At 35.8% G+C, this 16,120-nt stretch overlaps 3 protein-coding genes across 5 annotated transcripts; all 3 read right to left on the bottom strand.

Annotated features, from left to right (window-relative positions):
* Positions 1-277: 277 nt before the first annotated feature.
* LOC110657031 (WEB family protein At2g38370-like) lies at positions 278-3,192 on the bottom strand. Its single transcript, XM_058146453.1, has 2 exons — positions 2,724-3,192; positions 278-1,986 (listed from the first exon to the last, which is right to left on the bottom strand). The coding sequence occupies exons 1-2, from the start codon at positions 2,901-2,903 to the stop codon at positions 487-489; spliced, it is 1,680 nt and encodes a 559-aa protein (XP_058002436.1). The 5' UTR covers positions 2,904-3,192; the 3' UTR covers positions 278-486.
* Positions 3,193-7,690: 4,498 nt separating this feature from the next.
* On the bottom strand, positions 7,691-12,861 carry LOC110657038 (aspartate aminotransferase, mitochondrial). 3 transcript variants are annotated; one of them, XM_021814108.2, is made up of 11 exons: positions 12,330-12,861; positions 12,147-12,232; positions 11,457-11,663; positions 11,109-11,214; positions 10,556-10,660; positions 10,304-10,476; positions 9,815-9,974; positions 9,606-9,659; positions 9,363-9,457; positions 9,191-9,258; positions 7,691-8,465 (listed from the first exon to the last, which is right to left on the bottom strand). In XM_021814108.2, exons 1-11 carry the CDS (start codon positions 12,489-12,491, stop codon positions 8,398-8,400), a joined length of 1,284 nt encoding a protein of 427 aa, XP_021669800.2. In that variant the 5' UTR covers positions 12,492-12,861; the 3' UTR covers positions 7,691-8,397. The 3 variants fall into 3 exon arrangements, with proteins under 3 accessions (XP_021669800.2, XP_021669782.2, XP_021669806.2); XM_021814090.2 differs by having other exon boundaries at positions 9,606-9,701; positions 12,330-12,860; XM_021814114.2 differs by having other exon boundaries at positions 9,606-9,701; positions 11,457-11,679; positions 12,330-12,478.
* A 622-nt stretch (positions 12,862-13,483) lies between these two features.
* On the bottom strand, positions 13,484-14,990 carry LOC110657294 (peroxidase RIP1). Its single transcript, XM_058147812.1, has 3 exons — positions 14,677-14,990; positions 14,364-14,558; positions 13,484-14,302 (listed from the first exon to the last, which is right to left on the bottom strand). Exons 1-3 carry the CDS (start codon positions 14,884-14,886, stop codon positions 13,745-13,747), a joined length of 963 nt encoding a protein of 320 aa, XP_058003795.1. The 5' UTR covers positions 14,887-14,990; the 3' UTR covers positions 13,484-13,744.
* Positions 14,991-16,120: the final 1,130 nt, after the last annotated feature.

The following is a 16,120-nucleotide window of genomic DNA, read 5'->3' as shown; positions in this document are numbered from 1 at the left end:
TTGATATCCAATGTTAAAAAAAAAAAAAAAAAATAGTTGCCATCAAGAGCCTCAAGCAGAGAAGTTGGTTTTCTTGTGTCCTTCCATATATGATCTTTTATCTCTGAGACCCCACCCATCTGTTCAAATTTAACAACAAAATTCATATGGAAGTGGATGGCTCCTATGTTTTGCAGTTGATGTTATTGCACATCAGATTGAAATTCATTGGCGAGATTAGAGGATTAATTACGACTCACAAGGCAAATTAGTTTCCGGAAAGGATTACATCTTACCATGCACAATCCAATCATGATATCCAATCACGTAAAACATCCTAAACATTTTTACAATAAACAAGTACAAAATACAAATGTAGCCAACAGAAACAACTACATGAAGCTAGAAACATTAGAAAACATGAATATAAAAGAGTCCACCATGGTAAGCGATGAATTTAGAAGTTAACCCTGATTGAAAACAATGGGCATGGCCAGCCACATTACCTCAAGTTTGGAGTTGGCTTCTTTTTTTCTTGCTCTGGTTTGTCAAGAGTAGTGAGAACCGAGCAAATCCAAACTTCTTCCTCTTTCCAGAAAATTGCTTGTGACAGTTTTCCTTCTCAACCTTACAAGTAGTGGGTACAGCACCATTTGGTTTACTAAGCATTTGGCCCAGTGACATCTTTCTCTTCATGGTGCCTTTTTCTGCCATCATCCCTGTCTCAAACTCTTCAGGCAAGAGTAGCTTCCTTCTAAGTATTTGGCCTATTGATAGGGTTGGCTTCAAAACAGGTGTTGACCCATCACTCAATGGGTTTAGTCCATTTACATCAAGCAAATGAGAATCCCTCCAATGGTGAGATGGGTATGAATTCTTAAACTTGGTAGAGTTCCAAACCGAATGTCTTTTTTGCCCATGCTCAGATCTCTCCTTGTCCTGCTTTCCCCTATTTGCAGCCTCTACTCTGTTCAGGACTTCTTCCAAGGCCCTCTTACTGGTTTTGACTTCTTCTGTAGCTTCCTCTACCCTCTTCAAGATTTGAATACTTGAAACATTTGCATCATCAACTTGATGCATGGTGGCCATTACCTTAGCCTTGGATAGTTCCTCAGCTTTTTGAGCTAGGCAGGTTAAGGCTGAATACTCTTCGAATGTAAGAGTTACTCCTTCAGCCTTCTGTGAGGAATCTTCCAATGAGTTCTCATGGCTTGACATAGCCTTGATCTCTGCAAGCGCAACAGCTTCTGCTGCTCTTGCTGCTTGCTTCATTTTTCTGACAGCAACCAACCTGATCTCGGCTGTTTTTATCCTACTTTTTGTTTGTTCAATCTCAGATATTGTTTTCAAAACTTCAGATTGTGCAGCATCCCCCATTTTTTTGAACTGGTCTGCCTCAGAATTCAGCTGGTGGAGTTCCCTTATTATATCCAAAGAGTTCTCAAAACCACAATTAATTTCATCATTTTTCACCAGTTGAAGTTTTTGTTTTGTTTCGTTTAGCTCTTCCTCAAGAGACGATATCTTTGAGGAGTTCAGGGCAAACCTCCCATGGGTTTTTTCAAGTGAAATTCTTTCATTCTCTAATTTCTTATTTAAAAATTCAACAGAACCTCGAATGTCAGCAAGATCATTAGTAGTCCTAGAAAGATTCAACTTAGCCTGCTTCAGTTCCATTAAAATTAAACCAGGAGCTGAAGAGGGGCAGGGGCTCAAACCTTCCACGAAATTCTGATTATGATATCCAAGATTCTCACGATTAAAGTCATCCTTCTTTTCTTCCTTCAAAGCAAGAGTCAAATTTCTATCATCTGCACTTGACTCCAAGGTCACATTGGCTTCAGATGCCTGTTTCTGTAACTTTAGTTTTAGTTCTTCAATCATCATTTTTGTTGTTTCCAACTGTTTTAAAACATCTAGTGTTTCTCTTTCTTTCATGATCAGATCTTTTTCCAACAGTGCTGCTTGTTCCTCTACTTTTGAAATGCCAACCTCTTCCTCGTCATGCTAAACATTGAAAAGGAAATGAAAACAAAGAAAAACGAACCTCAGAACAAAATAAGTACAATAGGACAGTAAAAAGATTTAGCAGACTTAATATTTGTATTAATGTGATTTGAGCACATGATCTATGGTAAGTATCACATATCAAGTTCAATTCAAGCTTAGTGGCTTCTTTTTTGTCACATAGATAAAAATGACATCGGGACCAAGAGTACCCAAAAAAAGAAAAGCATATATATAGAGCCAGGAGAGGACATGCTAATTTTGAGATGTAGATGTCATCCAAAAGAACATTTCAGGCTGCGCGCTCAGAAAGTAGCAGAATTGAAGTAGATCCCAACACAAAAAAAAACAATGGTTTTAAGATGACAATCAAGTCTAACCAAATATCTAATTACAAGAATACATTCCCCCCCTTTGACAGATGGAATGAGCCAATGTGCTTGAACCCTTTCGCGGAACAATTAGTGTGTCGAGTTATTATTCGAAATATGAATAATTGATAAAAGATATTTAAATCCTTCAATTATCTAGTTTTCGCTGATCTGGTACATATCAATTGATAAGAATGTTAGCTATATAAACATTGTCAACTGTAGTTAGAATGTTAGATATTATCCAGCAGACTAACCACGTGAGATTCACAAGCTCAACTTAGAAGAAATATGTCCACACTAAAAGCCGTATGCTAGACATAAAATGCAGCAGCAAAACAATCAATTCAGGAAAAGAGAAGTAACCTCAGTTTCAGAGAGCTTATGTTGAGATGGTTTCCAGTAACCGACTTCACCGAATCGAGTCACTGCCTCCTTGACAGACTGAAACGGCGCAGAAGTATCAATCTCCGCTCTCAAACCGCCGTCATTCCTGCCGGAACCCGGTCCACTCTCAGAGCCAGATTTGCTAATCTCCAAGTTCATTTTGAAAACTTTATTAGTAGAAGGAAATTATGAGTGTGATCAAAGGAATCAAAGCGCAAGACAGAGACAGAGAAGAAAAATGATAAGTGTACGTTAGATTTTTATTTTGGGTTCCGGGAAACGGCAACAATTTTTTGTAGCCGTTTCCACCGTGGTGGATAAAGGATTTTAACTTCAACATTTTACCCTAGGCGTGCCTAGGTGTGCCCTCATGACGTGTGGGGTTGGGTTGGTTTGTTACGGCAGCCAGCCAGGACTGGGGAATTTTGATTTGAGTTTGTGGACATTAATGAAAGCTTCACCATAACATAATGAGGTAACCGTTGAACATAAAGTTTTATATCTTTGTAGGAGGCTTGCTTTTGTACTGGCCTGAAATTTATCCATGTGTTTCCAATTTATGCTTGTGTTTTTTCCAACTTTTCCTACCTCTGGCTTGCAATGAGGCCTGAACGGCCCGAGTAGTGAAGAATGGGCCTTCACTTCTTAAAGGCTACAACTTTCTCAAATTCGGCTTTATCTGTACTGTAACTTCCGATTGGTGATGCTCGTTGGTAGATGTTTTATCATTTATTATAATAATAAGGGTTTAGTATCTACCAAAAATAAGAAAAAGGCTTTAGTGTTAGATTGTGTTTTAACTTTTATTATCGAACACTCGCTGAGCCCTAGAGAGAGGATTTTTGGTGCTTCAAACTCTGTTTTCTGCTGCATTTTAGAGCACTGAAGAAAAGATTGAGGATTTTTTTTTTTTCTGGATTTTGTGGGGCTGTTTCGCATAGGAGAAAACAACCCAAAAGGGGCTTAGAATGCCCAAGGACTGGAGGCTGTCTTGTTTGCAAATTAATTATTTAGTACAGTTACTAGCTTTTCTTTTGTTTGTGCTAAAAAGAAATAAATAATTAAATTCGAGGGAAATGAGGGAAAATTGACTTTCGCCAAGCATTTACATCATCAAATCAATTAGAATCTTATGGTCCCCAAGACAATTAGACAAGAGGATTGATTACCTCGTGTCCTAGGCAACTAGGCAAAAATTCCTTATTAGGCATCTCAATTTTCACGCTCACACATTGAATAGACACAGAAACCAAGAAATTTGAGTTTTTTTTTACACACCAACCTTCTTAAATCAGGGGGAATACAAGAAAGCCAGCTAGGAGGCAAAGCTATAAATCTTATTAGCCTTCCCACTAATAAATCTTAGGATAACATCATCAACCTGGCTTAGAAAAAGTTGAACATCTTTAACCACAAAGGTACAGAGGAGCTTTTCCCATGAACAAGGACTTCTGAATCAGAATCTATTGTCATTCCAGGAACATTTATAGCCTCTTAAACCCCATTTGAATTCTATGCTAAGCCTGCAGGGTTGGCCAAGAGATTAATATTATACATAAAATTACTAATCTGTAAATGAATTATTTGGTTAATCAAGTTTTCAGATTAAATTAGGAGGCCTTTTCGTGCTACTACTTTCAAGGAAGACAGATTCATGGGAAGAATCAGCCTTTTCTCTCTATCGATGGCTTCACCAGATTGCATAAATAAAATAAAATTGCTGAACAACAACATGGAAAAAAGACACAGCATATCATTTTTCGAGCGCTCCTCATCTTTTCCGAACGTCTTGTTTTAATTTGATGGCATTGAAGTCTTTATTTGGCAGCTGAGAAATGGAAGAAGATTTGAAAAAGCCAGAGAGATGACAAGCATTTGAAAAAGGAAGGGAAGTTGTATTCCTTGATGAAAAGAGAGATTCATGGGTTGATTAGGAACTGTATGCATTTCCATTCAACATATGCGCAGATTTTGGATCCTTGGTGGTAAATTATAAAGACTTTTCTTCTGTAATTCTTGATTTCTATAATCCTCACTTTTTTTAATGAAAAATTAGATTAGATGTGGCATAGAAAAACACAACAGGCTACAAGTGCATTGATTGAAGTATGATCATTGTGTTTCTGATGCATTTGAAATTTCTTAAATGTTTTAGAGCTGGAAATGATGGTTGCATTGCTCATTTGCTCAACCCCTGCCTGGTAAGAATATTATTAAATACAATGGTAACGTATAATGGTATCGTGTCCGTCATTCTCCTGTGAATTTCATTATAATAAATTTTGTTTTTCCTTGATAAGATCATTTATGATGATCTTTTATCAATAATTAATTGCTCTCATTAAATTTAAGAGATCCAAAAAATTTTTTTTCACCATGAAAATAATTGAGCACAATTTAAGAAAATTGGAAAAGTTGATAAATTAAATAGATAAATATTAAAAAGTTGATGAATTTAAAAATGGGTTTTCCCTTATTCAAACGTTGTTTTTCTAATATATACCCACCAAAGGTTGAATATTATTTGTTAAACAAGGGGATGCGAGGCTACAGCAGTAGTAATATCCACAAACATGTGGGCAGCTGATGTACCTAATTGAAAATTGTTAAGAGGACAGCAATACTGTAACTAAAGTGTTAATTATAGGGTGAAGACTTTGTTAATTAATAAGATTTTAAGATGACTTTGACATATTGTATGAAAGTAAATCCCCAATTAATTCATTAATTGAGATCATTGATACTTACTGGGTCATGACCCGATCCATTTTATAGATCTAATTCTAGTACGGATCCCAAAAACATGCAAATCCATCATAAATTAATTGTAATTAACTTCATGACACAGTTGTAAAATTGAGACTTGGTTTCACTCCTAATAGGAAACAAATCCGAGTTTCAGAAATGTGAACTTTGAAGAATATATGATGAATTCAGACCATGTTAGTCCCACCATAGCAGCCTTCTTGGAGTGGAGGACCACAGTCCCCCATCCCACTCTTCGATGATTTTTTATTTTTTAACCCCTTTAAGGACCATCATGGCAAATTAAATTCTATCTTGCTTGCAATTAAATTTGTATCTAAAATCTATAATTTATTATTTAAGTTTGTTTTATTTTCGCACACATATATATAAAATTTAAAAGTAACTACTTTTATTATATATAGTTTATTTTTCACGACATATTAATTAAAATTTAATTTAAATTCTAATTCAAATTTATTATAAATATTTAAATACAATTAAAATGAAGCTTCAACCAAATTTAGAAGAAGAAATATTGGGACCCAAATTGGAGTCTCCTGTGCCTCACCAATTACCACCGTGTGCGCCAAATTTGTCTATAGCTCTTCTTTTCGTTTTGCTGTGCTTGTGGAATTCTTATATGATGAGGGCTCCTTTAATCTTTATGAGGATGGGGATGGCTCTTGATAACTTTGCTTTATACCTGCAGGGTCAGGTGAGGACTAAAGTATCATTACGCTGGTAAGTTTTTTTATTGGACTTTAATCCATATTAAATTCATGATCTTACCATTCTAGAAATAATTTCATTATCATTATGTTGTTAAATATGAGTTTCTGACATTAGAATCTCCCACAGTAAAAATAAAAAGTACTAAAAATGGTAAAAAAAAGAAGAAGATAGGTTGATAGACATAATACCCATAGGTTTTTACTATTTTGCCATTAAATCTCTAGTGTGGGACAACATGCATGCATTTCATCAGAAACAAATCTTTTAGTGTGTTGTATATATATATATATATATATATATATGCTATGCATGTGTGTTTCTATTTTAAGTACACAGCTTCAATCAATTGGTACTTTAATATCTATATAATCCCAAGGGGTTCTTCTTCTTGCCTTCCATTTCAGAGCCCTTCCTTTGCTAGTCGGTGGGAACCCATTAATGCCTAAGATGTTTGGTGGTAGCTCAGAGCTTTCTCAGAAGTCCTTCCAAATTAAGGAAGATGACAAGTTCTTCTCTAGGCTTCTTTCCAAAGAAAGCTCCATGGCTAACCATTCTTTTCGTGTGTATTATGGTGGTGTTACTGTTGCAGTCCCATTCATGTGGGAGTCACAGCCAGGTACCCCTAAGCATTCCTTCGGTGAAAGTACTCTCCCTCCACTCACTCCTCCTCCTTCATACTATTCAAATTCTAACCAAAAACCCATCAAGAAACACTACTCAAGATCCAATCTCTTGAACTTTCTGTTCTCAAGAATCAACCCTAAGAAAACCAATTACGCCGTCTCCACGTTACCCTTTTCTTCTTCTTCTTCTTCAGCTTTATCGCATACACCATCATCTGTTTCGAGGTCATCATTGAATTCTTCCAGTTTTCTTCCTTCTACTCCCACAGAGTATCACCAACGGACAAGGTTTTCTGGCAATGGTTCATCATTTGATTCATATGAAGAAGCACCCATTGGATCACCTCCTTCAAAGTATCTGTGTTTTGGAGCTGGTAGAGGAACTAGAGATGGGCTTAAAGGATGTTACGCTTGGTGGTGAAACGATCTTAATGATTTTGATTATTGGTCTTGGATCTGGCTGGCTTAGGTGAAAAATCTGTACCTGTTTATCTCCGCCTTTTTTTTTAATTGGAGTTTTCAGCAGCCTTCTTCTTCAGGTAGTTAGTGGCTTCAATTACAAAAACATCAACAATGTATCTCGTGAATGTTGTTGTTTCTTGAAACATTGCTCGATCTTATTCTGATGTATATAAGTTCTGCAATTCAGTCTTTACAATTTCTTAAAATTATGCGTCGAAGACTCATGAAATTAATTAATTAGCATGCGATTGATATTGGGTATTTATTTATTCTTATAACAATAACTTTTTTTAACAAATGACAATAATTATTTTTTTTTTAAAAAAAGAACATTTCATAAATATGAACATGAAATTCCAATTGGCAGTCCCAATCAAACAATAAGAACATCACATAAGTTTGTTTTAATTTCAAAATGTTTATCAGATAAATTACAGTTGCATTGGTCCACCATTAATTATTTCTAAAAAATGCAAGGCCTCTGTTGGTAGGACACTAGTACTTTTTGGGGTGAAGCAAGATATTAAGGGGTGGTACAATTGGTAGTTGCTTATTGAAAGTGCAATTAATTATCAGCTAGCAATTGCTGTGTCTCTATCTCAACCAGTGTGATTATTTAATGCAATGAGGAAAGATGGGTACAGTTTCCTACGACGATTTTATAATTTGCCACTTTCCGTTGCTAGATGTCTCTATGCTCTACCTTGTCCTTTCTACAATGTTGTAAGCTTGTCGTATTTCTTAAAGAAGGAGAGCTCTTGCTTACTTTAATTAGACAGATATTATATTAATAGATCCTACCTTTTAATTAATGCATAATTATTGAATGTGTAGTTCCTGATCCGTCTCTGCCCAATCGCTTCATTATTGAGTTTCTCAACGAGGCACCCAGATCTTGATTATTTAAACTAAAGAAACAGAAATCAGATTCAACGCACGTTCAGGGAAGCTTCTTCTTAGTCAGAAACAGGAGCCAGGCTTCTAAATTGTGAATCAGCTCAAACTTAGTCCAAAACCTTTCTAAATCTCTGGATTACAGAGCTGGTTAAATTGGATCACTTTGAAAGCGCCAAGTTTCTCCGGACAGTTTAACTGTGATGTACAAAAACAGACATGGATGATAAATTTGTTCCAAGATGCTGTGCTGTATGTACTCCTGTAACGACCAAGAGGCAAGAGCACAGTGTTGGTTAGTTTTAGTGAAAGAAAAATTGAACTTGCGTAGAGAATCCAATGAGCAATTATGCACATGGGCCCAAGACCAGCTGCCCTGTTGCGCACCAAAAGACCACATAAAAGAAAAGAGAAGATCTGCTTTAATTTTGTTACTTCTTTCCAACGGCCAACCAAGATGATACCCGAAGGGATATCAAGTAAACCAAACACTTGTTGTTTAAGCATTTTCTTTTACTTTTTTGTTCAATCTCGCTTGCTTTAGCTTTGGTTCATTACTGTGTGCTACTTGTCGGCAGTTCTGATGATAGCGGCTTGGATATGTTCCCACTGTTCCTCATCAGCTACTCCATGTTCACGTGATCTTGGACCACAATTTTTATGCCATGTCTTATACAGAGATAAGCTAAAAGCTAATATTCCATCATATTATTTCATTTGCTTTCCTTCTTCGAATTGGCTGTGCTTTATTATCCATGAGATCAGTGTTTGTCATGAATCAAGAGGCAAATTGTGGAGTTTTCACAAAACAACTCCAGACCAAACTAACAATCATTCTCAATTAAACATGTCTGCTAGAATTTGGATGCTTGTGTTGAGCAAGAATGAGCAATTACATGTGTCAATTTTGGTTCAAAATCTTTCAAGTCAAGCATCAGTCGCAAATAAGCTGATGAAGACTGCTAAAGAGAATCTATGCATTCTCACCATATTTCGTGACTTCATTTATTGCATTTGCTAAGTAATTTACATTGCCTGTAGTAACACCGGCCATACTGCACATATCAGCATATGGTCATAGTTAGAATGGGTCACATAATTTTCTTAGCTACTCATATATATATATATATATTTAGCCATGTTTCTAGAGTAACTTTACCTCATTCGTCCATCATGAGTCATATAAATGTGGAATTCCCTTGCTAGCCAATCAACCTGTTTGGGGGTTAAGCCAGAGAAACAAAACATCCCAACCTGCAGTTTTTTAGATTTGAGGGCTAAAAGTTATAAACTAAATGCTTAAGCATCTGTATCTCAGTTTTTCATATAACACTGCATGCTGACTCAAAGTACACCCAAAGCAGCATGAACTGAATATGAAAATCAATAGTAAACTATCAACCTGGTTTGTTATATGTTGCCAATTGAGAGAAGAACCCAATTGCCAAAGGCTTTCCTGCAGATTAGTACGCATTGTTTGAATGCGATTTGCCATGCCCTTATGTTGCAGATATGATCAAACGGCACATCACAATGTCAGATTCCTCACATTCCATTGAGAAGAGACACACAGAAAAGAAGAGACAAACTTGTGATAAAAATTTATGTTACCTTCACCTCCTTGACCCAAAGTGCCTTTATATCTGGATCACTCAGGACAGTAGAGACTAGTGATGTACCATGAACAGGAGGGCTACTATACATTGCCCTAGCAATCTTCTGCAATTGGCTTTTGATTGCAACTGCTTGCTTCATATCATTGCAAAGAACACTGAGAAAAATAGAGGTTGAACTAAGAACTCAAACAGAATAATGAAAATGGCATGGTTGGAGCAATGGCCTTATAGATAATAAATGCAACAGACCATTGATGACTGACTGCAAATAAAATCGAGTTATTGCTTAAGACAAAACTAACTAATTTCTTTTAATTATAGCCATTTTATGCTTCTGACAACTAAAAAAACTAGAACTCAAAATTCAACAAGGTGACAAAGCATTTTTTTTTTAATTAATTCTTTACTTTTACAGCAACGTATAGTGCCTTTATAAAATCAAATAAACACATGAACTTAAAAAAAATTGGGATTAAAAGCAGACCTAAGACAACCAACTCGGTGTCCATATAATCCCATGTTCTTTGCAAAGGACTGAGCACAGCCTAACAAATGCCCATCTTCAAGAAAAATACGAATGGATAAAGCATCCCTGTCAAGGTCCCCGCTTGCAAACCCTTGGTAAGCCATGTCGAAGAAGGGAAAATGATTCTTCACCTAGTAAATAACCGGAGACTTTAAATTGACAATTTGAATTTATGAAAATATAGCAAGTTTTAACATATGCCATAATTACCTTGAACTGATGTGAGATTTCTCTCCACTGTTCCTCAGTAGGATCAACACCAGTGGGATTGTGAGCACAGGGGTGGAGCAGGAAAAAGGAACCATCTGGGGCATTCTACAAAAGCCATGATAAAAGAAATTAACAAAATTATATGTATGCCACATTTGCAAGGTTTAGTATTCTGCAGCATGTTTAGAAGCTTAGGGGAAAGAGAAAACAAAAAAAAAAAAAAAAAAAAGCATTTCATTAACAGAGTGTCCAGAACTAGGTTGTTGCAGGACCCCTGTTGCCAATCAACTGCTCTAGTGAAATGAACTTGCAACTGTTTCAACTTCACCTCTCATTAGACAATGTCAAAATGTAAGGGTTCCATTGGACGTAGCAAATGTCTAAAGCAACTCATGATTAGACAATAAGTTTTGCAATTGATTGAAAAAGTGTGTTTATTGGTCTGAATGAGTGACACACTAGCAGGTTGAGAAACATGACAAATCTATTGCACTACCAAATAAAGAATTATCATCTGCTCTACGAATTACACAGAAATTCTTGTATAATTTACCTTTACATCATCCATGAGAGCGGTAAAATTTAAACCTTTCAAATCAGGATGGTAGTAGCTAAAGGTATTCTGTTGAACTTGAGCATCTCTCCATATGTTATGGTGGCTATGAAATGCACAAGATTGAATGTCAATGACTGAAAGATGGAAACCATACAATAATCCAATTTATATAAATCTGTTAGTTATATTCAGGTACTTAGGCTTTACCTCTAATCATACCCCATTCCATTTTGGGGAATGTAAACATGTTGTTCTCAAGTAAACCTAAGGACCTGAATGCAATTTAAAGCTACATTTTTAAATATAAACTTGAAAAAGAACTGAAAGGATACCAAACAAACTTACTTGGACCAAGTAGGATTGGGCAAATATATTTGAGATTCAGGATGGAAACGCTTCTGGAACTCAGCAAAGAGGCGGCATGCACCAGTTCCTGAGAGTGCTTGAACACCAGCATACCTTCCTTCTTTTATAACATCTGAATCCTTACCGTAAACCAATTTGACACTCTCCTCGACCAATTTTGAACTCACAGCTGATGAAATAGACTCCCTGCCAATGCCCCTTGCTAAAAGTTAATTACAATAGGACCGGTAGTACAGGGGGAGGATGTGAAGAGTGGTACTAACAGTGCTCAAGGAAATGGTCTCTGCTAAATCAATAATTAATTGGAATTCCATGAAGACATACATTTCCATCAATTAAATGTCTACATGAGTATGTAATCAGTCAATAGGGCAATCCTAGAAATGAAGGCCATATGAGAAAAACCAAAGGAAGTTATACTTGATTTCCAAAATCAAGATATGATATTTCTCAAACAATAAGGAAAAATCAAGCTATACTTGATTTTGAAATAGTAAGGGCATGAATTTTTTTCCTAGAAGTTTTCTGCAGTAAGACTCATTTTGAATCCACATTTCCTGGGTAATACATAAAACTTGCATTACTGATATATTTCTGAGGCAAGTGAGAAATGGGTAGTGTAAAAAGCATATTAAAATTCCTAAGGGAATTGAATCAAGGGAAACTCACAAGAAGTCACAACCCGCAATCTTTGCTTCAGCATCTCGAAGGCACTGAAGGATAACAGGTTTACCCTCATCGTCCCTATAAGCTCCCTAGAAAAATGTTAACAAGGAAATAAAATTCAGAGACCTCAAAATTATAAGCTAATACGTAGCGAAGCATTATCCATGAAAGCTAAAGGAACAATACCACTCCAAGATTGATCTTGACGGGGCTAGTGTCAGCAAGAAAAGCCTCCGTGACACTAGTGATGGGGTCCTTAGGAGCAGGGCAGACGTGATCCCACCAATGAAGGGCTCTGATCGAGGTTGAGAAGCATCTGGATGTTGTCATCAACTGGTGTCTCCACATGATGAAGTTGCAGTGGATTCAGGATGGGTCTGAGCAGGTAGCCCAAAAATATCCTTATATTCACCATGGAAAATTGGAAAAGAGGTTTTTGATAAAGGTGTCATCTTCTTGCATACTTGGCTCGTGGTTTTGAAAAGGGTTTTCCAGTGGGTAGAAGGGTGTTCCTCGGCACAAGGGTTTTACTAGTCATCACAGTTATTCAGACAGTCAACATAAAGGACAATGAGGCAGTTTTACAATGAGGCAGTTTTCTGTAAACAAAACAGGATTAAGAATCTAGAAGACGAATGACCCAACCAAAGAAACAGCGTGGTGGTTTTGATCATTTGCCGCGGCGAACGGACACTGAGTCTTCGTTTGGTCGGCTGGCCCCATTGTTGTGTCTACAATTTCATATTTTTTTCCTTGGGCCTCTTGCTATGTAAATATTGAATTTCTTTGGGTGTTAGGCCCATCAATGGCACTTGCTTTTTGAATCTTTTTTAAACCCAAATAGGGTAAGCATTTGGAATTTCGTAATTCAAAACACTTAATTTTCCCTAAGGTAAATTACCAAATGTTGGTGCTTCTTTGATTGGCAAACTATATATATATAACTTTAAAAAATTTATTAATCATGTTACCCCAAAATTATAATTAAATTATTAATAATGAAATGAAACTTCAAGGTAAAGCTCCAATATTGAATTATTCTAAAGGGACAAATGTCTTGAGAGAAAAGTATATTTTAGCAAATGATTGGTGGAAAAGCAAACGGCATACCTAATTAATCACTCTTAATTATTGTTTGAACAGAGAAGTTTGTCTGAGGTCAACAAGGAGAAGATTCATGGCTACACGATATGAATGGTTCAACTTTGGAGAAGTTCTTAATACTAAAGGGCTCCGGTTTGTTTTTAGACTATAAAATATCAAGATCAAGTCTTAATAGTTGGAAATCATTATAAAAAAGAATATTTTGTTGGTATAGTTAATTAAAAAGACAATCTGCATTTAATGAATATAAATTAATATATATATAAATTAATACAATTGCAATAAACATTTGATTGATACAATTCAAGAATTCAACTTCGAAATGTTTTACAATTTCTCGTGTTTTCTGAAGAAGAGATCGATAAACCATATTTTATCGACTTCACAAAAATATCAAGGAATTAATTGTGCAAAATTAAAAAGAATCAACAAATATAATTATTCTCCTAAACAACGGCGTCATTGAGCAAATTAATGCCTTCTAGAGACGATTTTATTCAGTTCGCCATCCTGCAGTTCAAACGAACTTGGCCTTGATTACCAGTCAATGGCTTTATATTCCCCATCTTAACCATAGACTTAGCAAAATCCCTCCAGAAAGCTTGTGGATTTGAGCTATAAGTTTTCACAAGGTTATCAGTGGAGCCACCACTGAAAAGTTGCTGATCAGAGTGAAGAAGCCCTTTCTTATATTTCAAGTTGGTGAAGTAAGCAATGTCGAAGCGTGCAGGTGTTGGGTCTAGAGGTGCAAGGTTTCTGTCACCTCCATTAGGTGGACAAGATGATCTTAACTTTTGTGCAAAATTTGGGTTAATATTATAAGTTTCATTGTAGGTTCTATTCTTGAAGGTACCACACTGTGCGAAACCTAAAGTATGGCCACCAGATAGCACAACTAGGTCTTTCTCGTTGAGACCATGCTTCTTGAAGCCACTGATAAGTTCAGGAAGGTCTGAAAATGGTGATAGGAGATCAGAAAATTTGGTGCGCATTTTAAAAACAAAAATTTCAAAACAACAATAATAGACCAGAAAATTTGCTTGTATTGTGCTTAGCTTTAATTATTTCATGCCTATTTTATGCAAAAAAATAGAAAGGGATTAGCTGGATATATACCGCAACTACAGAATCGCGAGCTGCAACTGCTAATATGTCTGCGCAAGAGACCACTGGACGGCCACAGGCTTTGTCAACCTCCGACTTAATCTGGTCGATAACTTCAAATCCCCTAGTAGAATTTGCATTAGGGAGGGCATTCTTTTCACTATCAATGGTGGGAGAAGGATCCAAGAGAAGTGAAGCATCACAGCCCTATACGATTAAAAAAAAAAAATAAAAGAAAAAAAATAGTAAGTGAAGGGATAAAAAAAACCAGTTAATGAGAAAATATAAAAGAGGAGAGCTTTCAGTTTTTCTTGTATATGCATACATTAACAAAACAGTCATGGAAGTGCAGACGCAACAAAGAAGCGCCCATGCGACGTTCTCTGGACACTGCAGCCTCAACAACTCGTTTGATAGTTGGTAAAGCATTGGGACAAGTTCCACCATAGTAATAGGGAGATAGTGCTGCAGAAGCTGTTGCGGGGAGAACTAGCAAAAGGTACCCCCAAAGACAGAAGAAGATACGTGAAGCCATTTGATTGTATTTAACAACGTATTATTAGAGTGAATGTGAATGATAATTTTGGATTCAAAGGCGAACTAAATAAAGGTGCAGTAGGTATTGTGTGGCTCTTGGGGTATGGTGATGTGGGTATTTATAGATAAGAAGAGCAGATGTAAACTTGGGGTTGACTTGGCCTATGGTAGTGACTATGTCCATGCAAGGGAAGGAGTGAGGGGATTGTATTGATTTAGTCTTGTACATTTAATTGCAAGTTGCCTACTATATATCATGCTTTAATTTGCTTCGTTGAAAGCTTCCTAACTAGTTTCTCTACTTCATTAAACTAACTTGAACGCGTGATTAATTGGATATCTGTTGTTAATTTAAGCCAGGTAGCTTATGGGTGAATAGTTATTTTTTTCAACTAATAAAGTAAATTACTAATGAGCCGCTGTAGTTTATCAAAATTAACTATAGTTAGTTGCTATTATCAATTCTTCTTGTTAATTTACTCCTTGTATCAAATAATACAATAATTAACTTTGTTTTAGGTTTGATTTCTTTTCGTGGGACTTGGCCAACTACTACATTGGCTTCTGATAAGCTAGAGTTACAAAAAAAAAATTAATATTACAGTGTTACGAAATTATTTGGTTTGGTCATGTCCAGACTGTAATATTGTATGCTATATATACTATGTATTACAGCAGGCAGAAAGAGAGTGAGATTACAAAGGGAACATTTTTGCCAATTGTCTAGGAAGGTGAGTTATTTTTGACTTTGTTCGATTTTAATAGAATGAGCAGGAATTATGAAAGTAAATTAAAAAAAAAAAAAAAGGAAAAGAAAAGAAAGAGGAAAAAAAACCTGGGAACTTCACGCATGAGAGCTCTGATTTACTTGAGGCTTGGCCCTCCAACTAATAAAATATATATTTTTATTTCCTTGGGCCAAGCCTATAAAAATTTTAGGCCTGGCCAGGCCGGACCCAAAGTTTAAATGATAAAATCTTGGTTTGATTTGGTGCAATTTATCGTCAGTCAAGTAATCAAAGTGCTTACTTTATAATGTATTAAATCGAGAATTTAAACTTTAATAATTTTAAAATATTAAAAAAATTATATATAACTAATAACTTTTAATCCAATAAGATTAAAATTATTTTAGAATCGTGATATCCTCATATTCTATCAAAACTAAAATAAATATATATATATATATATATATATATATATATATATATATATATATATATATTGATTTA

This window comes from Hevea brasiliensis, chromosome 5 (genome assembly GCF_030052815.1).
Source record: "Hevea brasiliensis isolate MT/VB/25A 57/8 chromosome 5, ASM3005281v1, whole genome shotgun sequence".
NCBI lineage: Eukaryota > Viridiplantae > Streptophyta > Magnoliopsida > Malpighiales > Euphorbiaceae > Hevea > Hevea brasiliensis.
Note: the sequence above shows the minus strand (reverse complement) of the source record. Positions and strands in the feature narration are given on the sequence as shown.